Genomic DNA, 19,818 nt, shown 5'->3' with positions numbered 1-19,818 from the left:
AGTTTTATATCTAAATGCTCTCAGAAAGAGATTGTTTTTAAGCGAAAAATAACGCTTATTATTTGCTCTACTTTTGTCTTTTTTTGTAAACGCGCTGTACTATTTTATGGTGTTTAATAAGTATTATCTGTATTCTATTAATTACAGCTGCAACTTTTCTACTACTTTGCTTGTATTTCAACTCCAGAAAACTAATTTCGAAAGTAGTGAAAAGTTGAGATTAAATTAAATATGCGTAGAGTAGTACAATTAGTTTTCCTAAATTCCTATTTAAATACAATTTGGACTGCAATCTTATAGCAATAAATAGATTTTTACCAAAATCGAATAGTATCATCGAATGGAATGGTTTTAAATATCGACACTGCACGAAATTTTTCATCGTAATTTAAAAAAATCGGTCATATGTCATATAAATTAAAAAGCAATAGACAATCAAATGCTTTTTGACCTACTACAAACATCATAATTATGTAAGTAGGATTTATTATTCAAATCATCCGTAATTTACGGCAGGTTTAAAGCCAAGGTTAACCAAACCTTATCGAGCCGAGGGAATCGATTTGTCAAAAGTTTTAAGGGACATTTTTGTCGTTGAATATTTCTACCTGGGCTTAGTAAAGTGGGGAAAATGCTACGTTAGCCGTTTCATGAATTCACATTTACCTGTTAAAATGAAATGAAGAAAAAATACACTACAAAATCATAATTACACTACAAAACTCAAATAACACAATCAATATATATATATTTTTTTTTTTTTTATACCACAGATGAGTGCACGAGTTAACAAAAGCAGCATAGACGACACGTGGTCTTATCGCTTAAAAGCGATTACTACGCGATAGATACCATACACACTACTATTACAGTGACGACTCTACATTTATACGTAGCCCGCCTCTACAATATTTACGCCGTCGCTATCGAGAACGGTCACTGTAAACTCATGGTAGTGGTACTGAATAGGCCAATGTAAATGATGGAAACAAACAGACAGGAGAAGGGAAAATCAGTACCTAATAATAAAAGTCGTGACCAAGTGCGGGTAGTTTGAGATACAAGTGCCAGTACTAGTTGTAATACAGTAAGACAGAAATTTGATATTAGGCATGGTAAAATAAATGAAACTAAGTGTCCTTTAGAGCACTTATTGGTTTCCACAATGATAAGCCATTTAACTTCTAATTCTAACATCCTCTTGACGTCACTTCTTGTCACACCCTGCCAAAAGTTTTAGAAGCATGTAGACCATGTCTCGGGTAAACAGAACGCTTGTGTAACAGCTAAACCTCCGTCTACTTTATGTAAATAATTGAACTGTCTAAATTAGGAAATGTAACAAAGACGTTGCCCGAAAAATCCCGCCTTTTGGAGAATTTTTGCCGCTTGTTGACATTAACTCCGGGTTGCATTATAGGGCTAGCACTGCTAAGAAAAGAAAGTTCAACTTTGTAAAATATCTGTGGGTTGTTTATTTGAGAAATAATAAATGGCACTTGGAGTTTTTTTAATGCCGAATTTAGATGATTGTTTGGTTCGTCAGTTTAACATCTGGCGGCATGGTGAACGGTTGTGCTGTTCAAATGATGAACTCTGTCTGAGTTCGAAACACGTCAGGTAGTGTGATGGTGGTGATAGTTGGGCTTGTATGATTTATGTGTTCTTATAGTACAGGGGTGGATAAATCTGTCTGAAACTTTGGTAAATGCGATGGTTTTGAATCCTTATTAGCTTCAGTAGTCTCTCTTCCGCCGTATTACTTAGGTAATAAAGCAGTAGTAACATAGAAACTTTACGTGTACTTTAATGCAGTTTGTTTTTGTAAACTTATTGTACTGGTTTGTGGTGTTCGACAATAAAAAAAAAACACAATCTTTGTCGAAAATATATTGAATCAGAAGTTACCTTCCGATGAAATTATTATTAATTATTAGTTATCTTGAGGTAACGGGTAAGCAAAGTATATAATTGTTTGTAGTTCATTAATAAAATCACAAATTGTCTTAAATAAGATTAAGTAAGAAAATCTTACGGCATAATTTAAAATTCTAGATGCAGTTCTGACATACTCTAAATGAACTAAGAAAACTTCCAATGGGTAGCCCTAGTTCCAGAAGCTTTACCAACTCCGCCCGTACCTTGTATCCTTTATGAGCTGAATCGTGCCGCTAACCCACAGTAGAAAAAAGGAGCAGTGTTCCGTCTCGGCAGCGTCCTTGACATAATAACCTACGCCGGCTTGGTACATAAACGCGCGATAGGGCTGCCTAGCCTACTCTACTAACTGTCACTCGTATTTGATTTGATAATGTCACTTAAAGCAGGGAAATGATTAGGAGGTTTAGGAAATTATGGAAGAATTGGACTAACAATGGGTGTTCAGCAAAAATGCATTTTACGTTATTTTAATAAACCACAAAACGTTTTATGTTTTAAACGGTTTATTTGGTTTCATCACTACGTATATTTGTTACCTACAAATTAGCTACGAAGAATTTGCGCCTCTTCTGGGACGTGCGAACAGCTTTATTGTTGAATTTAAGAGTGTAAAAATTCGCATTCTGATAAATTACTTCAATAGATACGTTTTTATTATATTAGATGAATTTAAACATCAGTACACCGAACAATACTGTTAATATCGTTATGCCACATTAAGGTACGCGAGTCCGTGTACGTAACCGCGGAGCACTCGCGACTGATGGTTGCCGAGGTATGCTGAGAATTCGTGGCGTGGCGTGGAGTTATACCTAGCGTTCCGGCCGTTTTTATGAAGACGGTGTACTGCTCCGTTTTTGTACTGTGGCTAACCTAAGAGGTTTTTTTTAACTTATACCCATTTATTCTTAATTGAAAAATATTGTCAAGCAACGTAATTTCACGTTGCATCTAATAATGGTGTGTCTGAGGCGGCTTTTTTTTCATTTTGACTGACAAGATGACTTCTTAAGCCTTAAAATGTTGGTGTATTAAAGAGCGGGGAATTTTTTAAATTAAATTCGCCAAGTGATGAAATCGTTATGAGGGGTTTGTGACAAGTTAGTTGGCGATATTGTGAGGTTTGTTTGACAACTTTGACATTTAAGTCACTTTTGTGATTAGATCCGTACTAATATTACAAAAGCGAAATTGTGAGTGTTTGTATGTTTGCCTGTCTTTCACGGCGAAACGATCGACGTGATTTTTGGCATAGAGATAGTTTATGGGCCAGAGAGTGACATAGAACAGCGCGCGATAACCGAATTCCACGCGGGCGAAGCTGCGGGCAAAACCTAGTAACCAAATAAGCTAGTCGGAAGCAAGATTGTAACGTCAAACGGATCTCACGATACTAACGCCATCTAGGGATATTTCGCCTGTCAAGAAACCATCTTTCCTTCATTAAACTAAATTTTAATCGAAGAAGTTGAGGCTGATCGAAGCGAAGATGGAGGGACAGCAAAGGCACCAATTCTTTAGCAATACTTACTATCGAAACAACTGAATTGCGACCCACTGCGGAACCCTTTGATCAACAATACATTGTTGATTGAAGGTGGAACCATTTTGTAGAAAAAGTCATAGTGACAATCGCATTGCTTGACAAGGGAATTCATTGATCGATCTTAGATGTGAGGACGTTCTACGGTGGTCAGGAATCAAATGGTTCGACGGTACAGGTAACAAATTGTTATAGATAGTATTCACGTGTACGGATAATTTTGGCTTTATAAACACAATCGAGGGCTATCGTTTTTTGTCTCACTAGATGGCGCACTGTTTGCTGAGGTTTTTAAGTATGGTTTCAAAGTCTGTTATTACGGGCGTGAAACAAAGTTTAGATTAAAATCATTTTAATTACACCCTAAAACGTACCATAAAAATATCGAGCATGCCACAGTGTGCATAGTCCCCGTTTTGGTTCGGAAAAAGGGAAATTAAAGGTTTCCGAAAGAAAAACTGTCTCAAAACGCAGACATTCATTGAGGAACGCAAATTGCCAATAATTAATTTCAGATATTGCAAAATATTATTCAATTATAAATGAACCCGGCGTAGCTCACCAAAAATTGAGATTTGACAATTTCGGAGACCTCACGTAAAGTACGTTTATGGTTTATACGCAATAATTCGAAGTGGTGAAAATGTATGACGGCTTTAATTAATTCAATACAAGCTTTGCTTAGTTTGGCACTGTGTCAATTGGTGTCAATTATCCTGTGATGTTGTTATGGAGCGACGACCTGGTTAAGATCGCAGGATCGCGGTGGATGCGGAAAGCATAAGACCGGTCTGAGTGGAGCCTTGGGGGAGGCCTATGTCCAGCAGTGGACGTCTTTCGGCTGACATGATGATGATCCTGTGATATTTATTTATATATTTATAGCTGTAATTTTTTACTATTCTATTCGAATCTTAAACTCAACAAAATTGAATGGTTCGTGTGTGCGAGTGATATTCTTACAAATGCAGTCAATATTCATTCCCCAGCTCTAGTGCTGTCTACGTGCTAAGCTAGAACCTCGTAAAAACTTATACTTCTAATAAAACGGAGTACAAAATATACGTAATTACCTACTGCAAAATTAAACATTACCATATTTTAGACAAGTCGTTTGGTCTTGTTTGCATTAATTCATACTTTAATTTCATTAGGCGCCGCCGAGAATCATGATAGCGATTATAGCGAGAATTATGAATAAGAATAGGTAATGCTTTCGTTTTATTTGCGAAGGGAAAATACTAATTTTCTACTGAACAGTTACGAAACTAGATTCTGTTTCAATGATCAATCCCAGTTTATATACGTTTTACTTGCTTGCACAGGCCTCCCTCTCAAGAAAAGAGGGGCTTGGGCCAAAGTTCCGCACGCCGGCCCAGTGCGGATTGGGAACTTCCAGGCACCGATTGAATCGCTTCGCAGGTTTGGTGCAGGAGATGTGGTTCCTTCACCGCAAAGCTCGGTGGTATAATTACAAATGTAATTCCGCAATGAATTTTGAAATAACTTAGAGTGCGTAACCGGGTTCGAAACCCACGACCCTCGCTCGAGAGGCATAGGTCAAACCACTAGGCCACCACGGCTTCCCCACTAGGCCACACGCTTCCTCACAGGGCCGTACGGCTTCCCACTAGCCACCATTGGCTTCCGATTCTGTTTAGAGATTGAAATTTCAGTCGTATTGTTTTAAAGTTTTCATTTACCTGCTTTAGTTTGTATTTAGCTATCCTTTTTTAGGGTTCCGTAGCCAAAATGGCAAAAACGGAACCCTTATAGTTTCGCCATGTCTGTCTGTCTGTCTTTGTTTTTTAAAACCATAAGGGGGTTGCTGAAACGACTTTGCGATTTAGTTATTTGTTTGCAAAATATTCAACTTTAAAGTGCAAATTTTCATTAAAATCGAGCGCCCCCTTTAAAATTTAAACCGGTGGGTGGAAAAATTAAAAAAAAATCAGGATGATAGTAAGTATTCATCAAACTTACAAGGAAAACAATAACGGTGAAGTTTTCTTAAGAATTATTAGTCGTTTAAGAGTAAATAGCAGCCTAAGGTATGTATAAAATATACCTAAACTTGAAATATTCCGTACAAAATACGAAATCCTTAGAAAAATATTACTTGATTTTTTCGTAATGGCTACGGAACCCTATTTCGGGCGTGTCCGCCACGCTCTAGGCCAGTTTTTCAATGTTCCTGTAAAAAAATAAAATAAACAGATCACTAGAAACATATTTTTTATTCGCATGTTGCATTACATTTGGGGCTACCTGCTAATACGACATACGTTGGTTCTTTCCTTTTGCATTTGCTTCTTAACTTCTAGAATTCAATTTCAGATTATTTTGCATCATCACATCAGCTCAAAGGCCTAGAAAGGCTTGCCGGAGGCTCTAAGCGCGCTCGACTGAGACTAAGTGGACAAGTTGGTAAGCAATGTACCTATAATGGAATGAGTGCTCTACTACCAACATGAATTCATTTGGTAGTTAAGTTACGTCAGTGATCCCAACGTTTACCTAATGCTTAGTTGGCTTCTCTTACATATTTGGCATCTTTGAGAAATATTAATTTTTAACCCCCGACGCAAAGGGGTGTTATAAGTTTGACCGCTATGTGTGTCTGTCTGTGGCACCGTAGCTCTTAAACGGGTATAGACCGATTTAAATGCGTTTTTATTGTTTGAAATCAGGCTTTTTAGCGATGGTTCTTAGACATGTTTTATCAAAATCGGTTTAGCCGTTTTGAGATATTGAACTTTGAAGTGACAAAGTCGGGGGTTTTCCAACTTTTTTTGGTTAGGTTAGTAACTTTCTCACTATAAAATGTATATTATAAATGCAAAAGGTATTTTGTCCGTATGTCTTTCTGCACGACTTGCATGACGGATACAAGTAGGTATTCCTAAACCTGACTGCAAAGCTTGAAGTCCCGGGATCGATCCCCGGTCAGATCAGATATTTGTATGAAAAATATGAATGTTTGTTCTCGAGTCTTGGATGTTGAGTATATATTTAAGTATGTATCTATCTATTTAGGTGTATATGTCCGTTGCTGCGTAACACAAGGTTTTTTTTACTTTGGGACTAGGTCAATTGGTGTCTGGTGTCCCGAGATATTTATTATTTTATTATTACCTATTATTATTCATATTCGTCACACAAATGTTTACCTCTAGGACCCAGGACTATTATTACTAACCTATCGTCAAAGGTTGTCAAGATAATTATTTTTTTCTAGCCTGTTGCCCACGACTCCGTTAGCGTAGAATTCACTTACCGCTACCCCGCGGGAACTATGGCAATTGTCTATCCTTCATACTCATAACTCGCTAACTACTAATACTAACCGATCGTCAAAATAGGTTGTAAAGATAATAATTGTTTTATTTATTATCGTAAGCCTATTGGGCATGAAATACCTGCACAGGTCCAGTGAATAATCGCAAATGAAGCTTGAGTTCCATTCGACAGATCTGTAGTTCAATTATTTTTCAAATATCTGCTACCTATCCTACTGATATGACTAGGGCCTTTTTTACCACTCATTGGTCAATTATGATGTGACAGTATATAATTCCAGCTCTGTTTGTTCGGGTAAAATTTATCAATAAGTGGTGACACTGGCAGAAAATCAGAAAATGTCGGATTGACGGATTTGGATAAATACCTATTAAGGCACTAACACATCAGCAGTTTATTAGGTACCATCAGCCAAATAAGTGGTCTATCAGTTTTCAAACAAGTTCCTATCAAATAAATATGTCGCTAAAGTCGAACTTTCAAGTCGTCTATCTATTGGCATTATTGTTTTATGACATGCAAACGATTATCAACTTTAGGGTGGTAGACCAATTTGGCTGATGGTACCTGGTTTACTACAGAATACTTTTTACTCCGGTTTTCCCACGGGATAGGTTTCAACATGTATAATTACGAAATCTCAATCGTTATTATAATATACTCATGCTAAATTAATTATAGATTTCTATTACTAAAAGGCTTTGAAGTAAAGATAAAGATAAAAATATTTTATTTGCTTAAACATGAGTAATAGTTAAATACAGTTGGTTCGTACACATAAAAAAGAAAAGAAGCCCTACATGTTTTACCTTGCGGCGTACAAATTGTTTATTGCAGTAAAAGTGCTAATTCAAATAAAATAAAAGAACTCCATACAATAATACAACCCTGAATCTACAATACAAAAAACCTATTAAAATGTCAAAGTGATATTAATGTCCATTTCACAAAAAAATATAAGAATTCCATACAATGCTATACTATCCTGAATCTTCAAAACAAAACCTACTTATTAAGATAAATGTCAAAAGTGATATTAACGGCCATTTCATAAAAAATAAATTGGTAAGAAAAATTAGTTAAAATCAAAATTTAGATTAAAATTAAAACATTATTTATTTACAATAATCATTTATTTTATAATAATATTAAATCATTTAAAATTCATTAACTGAATAATAGCATTTCCCTACGAGCAGTCTAAATAGTTTTTGCTTAAACCCACTTAAGTCACTGTCCCAAGTAACTTACGGTCAGACATATGGACTAACAAATAAACTTGACGACACGTAAGGGTTCCATTTTAAGCATTTCAACACAGCACCCTGAAACCTGGAAATTTTTAATCAATCTCCCGAAATGAAACATAAAGAAACTGTTATTGTTAATAATGTTAAAAGTCAAGGGACCAAGGGAGTGGCTGGAATAACATGGACTAACAACGAGACAGCAAGATTCAGGCACAAAACAGATAGGTACAGACATCAATCTACATACAAAGTGCGCTCGAGCACCGCACACATAGACACTGCTCACGGAAAAGAAATATCGGACCGGTCGGGACCAGTCCGAGCGCCAGTGCCATCCGCTTGAGTTGATACACGCGTATGTGAACTTTTTTTGTACAATAATGGAGAATGCGAATTTATAACACTTTAAAATATAATAATCGTGCATTTCGCCAATGTCGAAATCGTCGCAAGATATTTTCTGTGACAAATTTACAATGACGTTAACATTAAAATATTTTAGTTACTTTATTGTTAATTTATATTTCCATTCTTTCCGTTTCATTCTCAACAATAAATCCAACAACTAGATACGAGTGCCACTACCACAATAGTTTGTTGTGCACAAGCCATAGTTGACAACTCTAGAGCGCCCGCCGAGCGTAGGTATGAAAAGTGAAGTAAGTACATGAGATGGACTTCTGTACTTTTCTGTTTTGTGATTTAGGCGACGCCATTATGCAAAGTATCCTAGGGGTAGACCCGCCGAGTCAGTCGATGACGAATAATTGGATTCTACGTCTTATCAATTATATTAAAAAACGGATGGAACGCTTGAGATCAAGTGGGATCTCGAAACAGTGATTATGAACCAAAATCTGTAATATCTTTACGTACTTGGCGACGAGTGGGTGTCCAAGGGAACGATGCCACCTCGTTTCGAATTTAAGTTGAGGACTAGCCCATAGAGAGTAGGTACCATATGATACATTTTTTTTGCGGAATATTAATTGTGGAGTTTTTTTTCTACTTGTGTTGTGAGGCCTTCATTTTTGCCAAATTCTATCTTTCTATATTAGGCTGCGTTTCCAATCCAATAGGAACGCTTCATTTACCTCACGTCGCTCCGCTTAGCTGGTTCCACTAAAGATGTGCTGTTACGAGGATAGGTAAATGAAGCGTTTCTATTGGTTCATGAATCCATTGGCAAATCTCTGGTGGAAATGCAGCCTAAGGTAATTGTGGTCTACATTCTGTAGAAAATACGTCGTCACCTTGCATTGTTACTTATTTGGTAATTTAAGTAGCATACAAACCAGAAAGCACTTAACAAACTTTTGTGGGCGTATGAAAAATTGAAGCTTCCAGACAAAAGCTCGTTACGCAATATTATCCAGAGCGTACTTAAGTTTGAGATTGTTTTCTTCGCAATTTGCGACGCTCTAGTATTTCAAATTCGTATAATGAGAGTGAAATAAGCAATTTTTACACGGAGACGCTCTCAGAGCGTTTTTAAAGTTGTAATCCTTTCTAGATAGGTATCATTGAAATTTATAGATATTTTTTGATATTGCTAACATTATTAGAGCCTATTTCATATCTCTTTGATTCAATTTTATGTGATCAAAATAGAAATGTGATGCCGTCTCGTTTTATTCAGACAAAACAAACAAAGACGGCATCACAAATATCTGACACAAAAAAAAATCAATGACTGGTGAAACAATGAGTAAATACTTTACATAAAATGAATAAATAATTGAATCTCAGAGAATAGGTACTTACTTGAGTCAAACGACTTGCCTATGTCACAAGTTTTTATTCCGTGGGAATTTTTCAAAATCCATACTCATTAATTGTCAACATTTACTTGCATTATAAAGGGAGCTTATATGCAAAATTCAGCTTTCTAGTTAAACGATATTTATTGCTGAGCGTTGCGTTGATGAGTCAGTTAGTTAGGATTTCTTTTGTTTTCAAGTGTTTAAGTAGCTCGTTTTTATACGGATTCGAAAGTAAATACCTACTCAAACTCATTTGTTTCTAAATAATGTAATGTAATGGTACAAGCCACAGATAACTAATAGGTACAAGCGAAACTACTTAGACAGCCCTTATTACCTCTGCTACATTACATGTTTCAAATGTGAAGCCATCACCATTTTCAAAGATTTTTTCATTTTACCCAAACATATGAGTTTGTTCGTTGAATTTCCAATTTGAAAAAAAAAATATAGTAGCGATGCTCTTCAGTGGATCTCATGGACCTTCTCGTGGACCTTCGGTTAATACTCGAACCTCCGCATAACGTTTAGAAATTAATTCACACATTAATTAATGTAGCAACGCTGTACAGCCTGTGCGGCGTATCAGATCGCATTCTCCATAAATTACTAACCAGCCAGAATAGCGGTCTAGTACAGTCTATCTTTAGTAACCAATTACTAGCCCTGCCTCGCTAGGAACTAGTTGGGGCGTAATTCCTATTTTCTTTCTCCGCTTTTCGTAAATCAGTGTATAGTTATTACCCCATGACATTGGCGGCACGCGAAAAGGTCGTAAGGTACCCGGTGACCATTAGAGCGAGTATCAGTTAGGGCGAGTACCATTAACACAAGTTTCCCGGATTAAACGTTTAACTTCCACAATCTTCCAGCCCAGTACACTTTGTTACGCATTTATCGCTCATACTATCCCGTTCTAACGAAACCAGTGTAAGAAAGAGGTGGTAAATGTTCTTAGTTTGAAATGAGACACGCTACGAAAGCGGTTGCATGGTTTAATCCTTTGAAATTACTTGAAAGGTGGGCCTAAAACTGGATAAAAACTTTGGCTGTACGCGAACTGCTCAGTGAGCGTTTTCTGTGTTCATTGCGCGGCCAAAACGTTCACCGCTCAATGGTTTCCTCCAAAACACGCCATGAACACAAAAATCGCTTCCCAGAGCTCTCGTTTTGACATAAAAAAATCAAGTCTTCAGTTTTAAATAGCGTGGGAGTATTGAAACTTTTCTGTGGGCGTTCTGATTAACTTGAAATAAGATTAGCCTAAGTAAAAATGTTGCGTTGCGAAGCGTTGGTAGGCCTCCCACTAGGAGGACTGACGACATCGTGGGAATTGCGGGCAACCGGTGGATGCAAGTGGCGAGTGGTCGTTCATTGTGGTGTTCTAAGGGGAGACCTTTGTTCAGCAGTGGACGTCCTCCGGCTGATGATGATGATGATGATGATCATGAAGTAAAAATGTAATCTCGATATTTTGGGATCGCAGCCAACCAGAATATTAAAGCATTCGTGTTTTAGTTTGGATCATTTATTTAATCAGGTGTTACTTTCCAGAAGTAGAAATATAAATAGAAATAGAAATATTTTTATTCGCATTTCGCAAATTACATACAACACAAAATAAAAACAAGTATTAAGTACGTATTAAGTAGGTATTTGCGAAATCGCGAAAAGTCCATTATCAATGAACTATAAACAATTTCTGTTGTCACCTTAAGATAGCTACGTCTATATGCAACAAATGTGTATTCATGCAGTATATATATCCACCTCTACACTGTAAGAACACACACAAATTACACAAACCCATCTATCACCTTCACCACACTACACTGACGCGCTTCCAACTTAACCAAAGTTTATCTTCAGAGCAACCGTTCACTATGCCACCAGATGCCAGTCCTAATATCCACTGCTGTCCTCACATGTTCACTGCTCGACATAGACCTCCCCCATATACCTCCAGTTGCTTCTGTCGGAAGCGGCTTGCATCCACCGTGAACCCGCGGCTTTACTAGTAACCAGGTCATCCATCCATCTCGTTGGTGGACGTCCTACGCTGCGCACACTTACTCACTGCCTCAAATATTCCTTCTAAATGCCTAAGAACAATGCTTATTAGCAGCGTTATTGACTTCATAATCTTATCACCATTGATATTCAATGTAAAACATTTGTCACAAAATTGGGTTACGAGTTATTTCCGTAACCAGCTGGGCTACTCCGAAACTCGAAACTCGAAGTTCGTGTCGTGCGGTCCCTCTGACACTTACACTGTTTGATACGAGAGCGAGAGGGACCGCACGACACGAACTTCGAGTTACGAGTTTCGTAGTAGCCTTGCAGTGCCGACCCGCGCCGCGAGCTCTCATCTCGTCTCTCGCTATATTTAATTGCTTTCGAGAGCAGTCTTATCCACCGTAATACAAAACCATACATGAAATTTGACGATCACTCCAAAATAATTGAAGGACATCTTTTGGCAAGTATACGTGGCAATGGTAAGATTTGTAGCGGCAGGGGGTAATCCTGCTATTATAAATGCCTTTGTTGAGTGTGTGTCCGTGTTTGTATGTGTTTGCATCCGCGATATTTGTGTAATGAGCATAAGTGCAGTAACAAGCTTAGTGAATAGCCTGAAAAGCGTTTAAATGTTGTATTTTTTTGCATTTGACTTACAAAATAAGTATTTGGAAAAAAAAAACATTTTTAATACCATTTTTTTTACCGACTGCACTTTTTCTTGACTGTAATTGTATTGAAAATACAAACTGAGATATAGATGCACAGAAAAACCAGAAAAATAAGACCATCACTGGGAATCGAACCCAGGTCTTCGGTATTCCGTACCGCGTGCTATACCGCTACACCACTGATGGTCAACGGTAAAGACACGAATTTCCCCTATGCACCTCATATCTCAGCTTGTTTGATTCTTATTTTAGCCACTTTAGCAGTGACGCTTTTCAATTTAGGTTTTACGGGATGACCGTAAATGTAAAATTTTTAATTTAAATAAAAAATACTAAAAGATTCCAAAAAAACAATCTTAATGTAATTGTATTGTCATCCAAACTACATTTTCATACCAAATTTCAAGTCGATGCCATTAACCGTTGAGGAGTTCGATCCAGGCCGTACTACCCGGATGTCACTGCCAGATTACTGTATTGTCACATTTCAATATATAAAATTTCAAGTCAATCCAACTACTGGAAGTTGGTCGAATTTAACTTGTATTTAAGATTTGATTACAGACAGAGAGACATACAGGCAACGGGACAGGTGAAATAAATAAAAGCTTGTAAAAACATTGCAATTAAAATAAAGGCCTATAAAGATGAAAATTTCTGAGAAAATTGCATTATATCAAATTATGACGGTTAAGTATTTCATCCATTATACTTTTAAACCTTATGCATTTTGATACGTACTCGTAATAAACACATCAATTCTGCCACGGCCCTAAAATCTTTGATAACCCCTTTCACATTAAGGCACGGAGATTCGAACCCATTAAATTTCGGGTCGTCTGGTTTAAATTTTAATGTAAAAGTAAAACAGCGTGAACCCGCGTATATCACCCAAATGTTCCGATTCCGAAGTGGAACGCGGAATACTGAAACCATTGACACAGGCTGAGTATTCAAATAGAATAATTTGTTTACACTCGGTTAGCACGCTTTGTGTGCCTCTTTTGTTACTTGCACACGATTATTTCGATGAAATAAAAGTTTTAGAAGTTGTGAAAATGTATTTGTATTTCGGATTTGTAGTTTTTTTTTAGGTTAGTGTAAAAGTGAATCTGATAATAAGTACTTTAAATTAGACTTGCAAGCAGAGGTCTCCTACGTAGTACGCCACAATGAACACGACCACTCGCCACTTGCATCCACCGGTTGCCCGTAACTCTCACGCTGTCTCGCTGTCATGATGAGACGCTTCAGCATTATGCTGAGCCGATTCACAACCGCAATGACTCATACTTTCCTTCGTGTTGTCTGTTCGTACCTAATAATATTGTTGTGTCTTGTATTGTGAATAAATGCATTTTCGTTCTTTCTTTCTTTTATGTTATCAATCCATCTAGTAGGAGCCCTACCAACGCTTCGTTTCCGTTTCGTGGTAGCCACTCGAGGACTTTTCTCCTCCAACGGTTATCTGTTCTTCGAGCAATGTGGTCCGCCCATTGCTACTTTAACTTGCATATTCCTCGAGCTATGTCGGTAACTTTAGTTCATCGCCGAATTTCCGACGATTTCTCTACGAGTATATTCGTGTGAAATTTCAGGGTCATATCCGCAATTCTAAGTCCCGAACAAACTTAAATGACTTCCAGCAGAAATAGAGAGATTAGGTTGTTAAATTGAGACATTTACCGAACTTTGCGCGGAAACTCCTTGATGGACTTACTTCAGACATCAGATTTTAATCATAATGCCGTAAAGCAATTTCATTATTTAGTTCGCTGAGCGCAGGTGGATTATTTTGAAGGTGTTACCGGTTGTTTTGACATTATGCTAATTATTGAAATGCGGAAATAGAGCGAACTACGTGCTGACGTCGCGTGTTTTAGATTGTAAAAAGGTAATTTCTACTACCGTTGCAGTACCTATTCTTTGTTTTTACGAGCTTCTAGCTAGCTTGCAATGTTCGTATGTTTAAGTTGTGTTCAAAATCTTGCAAGTCTAAATAATTTTACCGACATTTGTGGACACACCTAGAAACATGAAAGATGATGGTGTGATGATGATGATAAATTTATAGCAAATGGCTCGAGTCAATGGCTACAATGGTCAGAATATGCGGATACGGATATCCGGGACATCACTAGTTTAGTCCGGTGACGTGGTTAAAGTTGGATTCCGTGTTGTCGAGTAACGTATACCCATCGGTCAGGGAGTGACAGGTATTAGCATGTTTGGAACTCGGCGATTCTTTTTACCTTGTTTTTATTGTGTTACGGGAAAGCTGTTTGTAGCTTTTCGTGTTAACTAGGTATATAAAAGGTAACTACAGTACCCGGCGATAAAGATTGCATATCGGTCTTCGGAAAAATACAATTGGCTGTTCACGACGATTTCCGGACACTGGCTACTCCATCAATCATCGTATTTATTAAGTGACGTTTTAGCAGTCTCTTTTAGAAAATCGATGTGCAATCTTTACGGCCGGGTACTGTACTCGTAGAAGCCATAAAGTCAGCTTTTTTGGATAATTTCGTTCTGAAGAATTTTTGCTTAGAAACAGGGCTCTAGAAACACTGGATATTTATAGACACGGCCGTTTAAATCGTATATTTAAATATACTTCAAAATTTGCAGGGATCTTTTGGTACGCGAGGCCGACTCGCTCTTAACCAGTTTTTTCTCTCCATTTTCCTTTTTAGCATCATTTTATTATTTTACACTGGGTCGGCTTTTCCAATCTATCTTTATTTCCTCCTTTATTTTTATTTGCAATCCCCCTGGTGTTGCAGGCGTCTATGGGCGGTGGTGATCTCTTACCATCAGGAGACCCACTTACTCGTTGCCATCCAGTCGAATAAAAAAATTATGTTTTATTCTGAATAAACAAAAAATGCTCAAAATACGAGTACTAACGTCAAATACTTACTACGCCTAGCTTTGTACACAGAGACCTTTGTGTTTTAACAACCGCTAAATGTCACCCAACATAAGCTTATTATATCAAGATATCGTAGTTTATAACAGCCAGTTAAACCCTTTGGGTGCATCCATAATCTTTCTAAAAAAAAATATGCAAATTGCGCCGCCATTTTGTGCAACTCCTCGCGATTGGCAAGTCTTCTGACATGATGGCCATCCAATTTGTGGGTGTCCCTATAATTTTGATACATAAGAATAAGAATAAATTACAGCCTTCCAATCATAATTTGATTGCTTAGTAGCGACATCTCTTGTCTGGGTGAGCGGTTAGTTCCGAAAGAATGTGACGTCTCTTGATGAGAGCGGAACATAGATGTCGCTAGTGCTGCTGCTTAAGTAGCGTAGTAGATAAAAAGCAACCAAGAGATATGTATGCATAGGAAAAATTCGTGCTTAGATTCCTGTCCAGCGGTGGTGTAGGGGTTATAGCACGCAGCACGGATTGCTGAGGACCTGGGTTAGATTCCCATCCCAGCGCTGGTCTCTTTATCTGGTTTTTCTGTGCATCCATGTCTCAGTTTGTATTTTCGCCATCCTTCGCATCAGTGATCTTTCAGGTTAAGGTCAATTGGGTACTTTTAGTTATACATAAATGAGGTTAAATAACGCCGCAGTGTTTTTTGTATATGCCATAATTGCTACAATATTGTAGCTGTCTCCAATGGGTCGCAGCATAAATTTATTTAAGTGGTCTATATGTCAAAATGGTTGCTAAGCATTGTAACTACTATTAGGTGGGCCACTCATAGAAGCTCGATAGGCCGCAGGTTAAAAGCTGGTCTAAAGATTCAACTTACCTGCAATGACTCGCCCCAGTAGCAGCGTGCTGAAGAAGATAGATAGCAACCGCCGTCTCTCTCGCGCCACCATCTTGCTGCGTCAACATCAACTCTCGTCCGAAACCATAGTCCTCACTCAACTTAACGATACCATAGTCTACACTCAACTCACCGATAGCATAGTTTACACTCAAGTCACTGATAACATAGTCTAACACTTAACACACTGCGCACTCAGTTGCATCATTTGACTCAGTATTTAGGTTTGACATGTTGAGGCTTTGTTGACAAATGATATAGTATTTAGGTTTGACATTTTCCAACTCTCGATTTTCTATGACACCATGATTTTTTCGGAACTTCCATAAAACAAACCTAACCTGCCTGCTGTTTATATAAAGCATAAGAGAATACACTGAGAAAAATTTTGGATTCGAAGAAACTTGAGAGTTGGGAAATGAAACTGTTGACAAATTAAACATTAGGCAAAAAATAATTCTGCGAATAGGCAGAACCCGAAATATTAGTTTTAGAAATACGTTCATCAATTAAAATTATAAACGTAACATATTATTGATATAAAACGGATGAGGTCATGAAGAAATGTGGTAAGCCTAGTATTTTGACTTAGGCGTTTCAAGCGTAGGGTCGTGGATTCCCGATCGGAATCTTTGAGATTTACCGAATATACTTACTTACCTACTTTTTTGCCACAGGAAATATTACTTATTTATGTAAAGTGACAACATTTCTTGATATGTTTTGTACATATATATGGTTACTTTGATCTACTTTTGTTATTCTTTTAATCTGCTGTTATAAATTGCACCACCAGCTGGAAGTCCTTACCTGTTTCTGTTGAAAAAAGTTGTCTGAAAGAGATCGTTCTGATGCGATAAGGCGGTCTATATTTAGTCTTGTAATTAAATGTAGATACCAGTTTTTAACCCCCGACGCAAAAAGAGGGGAGTTATAAGTTTGAATGCTATGTGTGTCTGTCTGTCTGTCTGTGGCACCGTAGCTCTTAAACGGGTGGACCGATTTGAATGCGGTTTGTTTTTATTTGAAAGCAGGTTTTCTAGCGATGGTTCTTAGGTATGTTTCATCAAAATCGGTTCAGCCGTTTTATTATTGAACTTTGAAGTGACAAAGTCAGGGGTTTTCCAACTTTTTGCTGGTTATAATAATAATAATAATAATAATTATTTACTCCACCACATTCCAGTAATAATTGATAAATTTACACATTACAGTTGCAATTAGATATAAGACTTGTGCGGTGGAGACTGGTGCCTGAACTAGGGGAAACCTGTATGTCAGATCACCAGGCTCCGAACAGATGTCTGCAGCTACAGAGGTTTATAGTTAGAACTTAGGAGAATTATTTAACATGTGAAGTATACAAGTAAAAAAACGAAATAAAAAAAGTACAAAATAATAATAATAAAAAGTTTGTGCGTGTGTGTGTGCGTATGCGTGTGATGTGTGTGTGTGTGTGTGTGTGTGTGTGTGTGTTTGTGTGTGTGTGTGTGTGTGTGCGTGTGTATGTAACTGTGTGTTGTGTGTGTGCGTACTCTATTTGTTAGGTTATGGACTAAATTATACAATTGGAACCAAAAGTTTTTCAGTTGCACTGTAATCAAGCGTGAGGAGCCAGTTTTTAACAGTATTTTTGCAGGATAATTTTGCCAAGGGATAAATATTTAATGCCGAATTTACTCTATTGTACAGAAAACTGCCAAGGTAACAGAAAAATCTATGCGTAAAACGAGTGTTAAATTTTTTTATTGGACAGGTAAGGCACCTTTTACGTTTGTTAGAGATTAGGCCTGAGTCATAGGGTAGTAGCGAGTGTTTTCTTAGAATAATATGTAAAATGAACAATTGCCGAACTGTTAGAACTTTGCAATTCTTGTAGAGGTCAATAGTCGGATAAAGAAACGGTAGGAAAGAACTCACTTTGAGGATAGCTCTTTGGGCCCTTTCCAGTTGCAATAAATAAGTTTTATGTGCACCACCCCAGGAAGAGATACAATACGATAGAATAGACTGGACTAGGGCAAAGTAAACAGTCTTTAGTACATTTTTGTCTGCTATATGACGGAGGTTTTTAAAAATGTATATTAATTTTCGTGTTCTTGCTGAGAGTTGTTTAATATGTTCTTGAAAGTTTAGTTTGTCGTCGATAATGACGCCGAGGTATTTAATATTCGATGTTTTTTCAATCCTCAAACAATCACAGCAAGTTAGCCGGGGGTTAAGGCAGGTATGAGCTATGATGTAGAATGGCGATAGGTCCATATGAATATCAGCCTTCATAGAAAATGTCATGAATTTAGTCTTCTCAATATTAAGTGAAAGTATGTTTTGATTCAACCAATCAGTTACTACATCGAATCCACTCTGTGCATGCTGAAAGACCTCACTCCATGTGCTTCCCCGAAAAATCAGGGCAGTATCATCTGCGAAGGTAATAACTTCTCCGTTTTCAGCTGTAACTGGCACAGGTCGTTAATATATGTCAGGAAGAGAGTTGGACCAAGGATACTACCCTGGGGACGCCGAAGGTCACATGCATCCCTCACTAGCATATTCTCCAACCTTAACATACTGCGTGCGATCAGACAAGTAGTCCTTGAAGAGTTGCAGTTGGAGACCTCGGACACCTATTCTTTCCAGCTTCGTTATAAGGAGGGGGATCGAGACCGTGTCAAAGGCTTTGGCGAGATCCAAAAATATAGCTATAGATTTTTGTTTCTTATCTAGGTTGTTTACTATATGGTCAGTCAACTGATGTACAGCGTCTGAGGTTGATTTGCCTGCTCTAAAGCCAAATTGAGAAGGTGAGACTAAGTTATTGTTTTGCAGATAATTAACTAGTCGGGAATTCATGATGCGTTCTAATATTTTAGAGAGCGCGGGAAGAATGGAAATAGGCCTATAGTTATTGACACAGTCTCGGTCACCCTTCTTATGAACCGGAACTATTTGAGCTTTTTTAAAAAGTCGCGGAAAAACTCCACTTGACAATGCTAGATTGCATACATGAGTAATAGATGGAATAAGGAAGTTTTTGTATTTTTTAATAAACTGTCCAGAGATTTTATCCCATCCCACGGCACAGTCCGATCGCAGGTTACGTATAACAATGTCAATTTCATTTTCATCGACGGGGAGCATTCCCATGGAAAAAGGGCATTTTTGAGCTTCAGTGCTATTAGGTACGTCAGTCAACCTATTTGGGATTTTTTCAGCGAGAGATTTACCGACATTTGCAAAAAAACTGTTCACCTTATTTATCGAAGTTAGCGGGTTGGCTGTAGCGATTAGTTCAAAAGGTATGTCTTTTTGCTTTGAGGTGTAAGTGATATCTTTGATGGTCTCCCAAAGCTTTTTAAGATTTGACCCTGCTTTACTTATCTCACTTTTTTCATATTCTCTTTTAAGTTTTTTTAATAGCGAATTACAAAAATTTCGATATCTTCTGTAAGTCGCCTTTAATATTTCGTTATCTGGCGTTATTTTCAATTTTTATGTAAGTTATCGCGATTTCTTATGCATTTAAGCAAACCT

At 37.5% G+C, this 19,818-nt stretch overlaps 1 protein-coding gene across 2 annotated transcripts in view; it reads right to left on the bottom strand.

Annotated features, from left to right (window-relative positions):
* Window positions 1-19,818, bottom strand: part of LOC141431856 (uncharacterized) — a 183,980-nt gene that overhangs the window by 141,687 nt on the left and 22,475 nt on the right. For both annotated transcript variants that reach the window (XM_074093129.1, XM_074093130.1), the window contains exon 2: window positions 16,264-16,524. In XM_074093129.1, coding sequence (XP_073949230.1) covers window positions 16,264-16,336 — 73 coding nt within the window. In that variant the 5' untranslated portion in view covers window positions 16,337-16,524. The remainder of the gene's footprint in view (window positions 1-16,263; window positions 16,525-19,818) is intronic.

The sequence above is a fragment of the Choristoneura fumiferana genome, chromosome 10 (genome assembly GCF_025370935.1).
Source record: "Choristoneura fumiferana chromosome 10, NRCan_CFum_1, whole genome shotgun sequence".
Classification (NCBI taxonomy): domain Eukaryota; kingdom Metazoa; phylum Arthropoda; class Insecta; order Lepidoptera; family Tortricidae; genus Choristoneura; species Choristoneura fumiferana.
The sequence above is the reverse complement of the archived record's forward strand: the minus strand, read 5'-3'. Positions and strand labels throughout refer to the sequence as shown.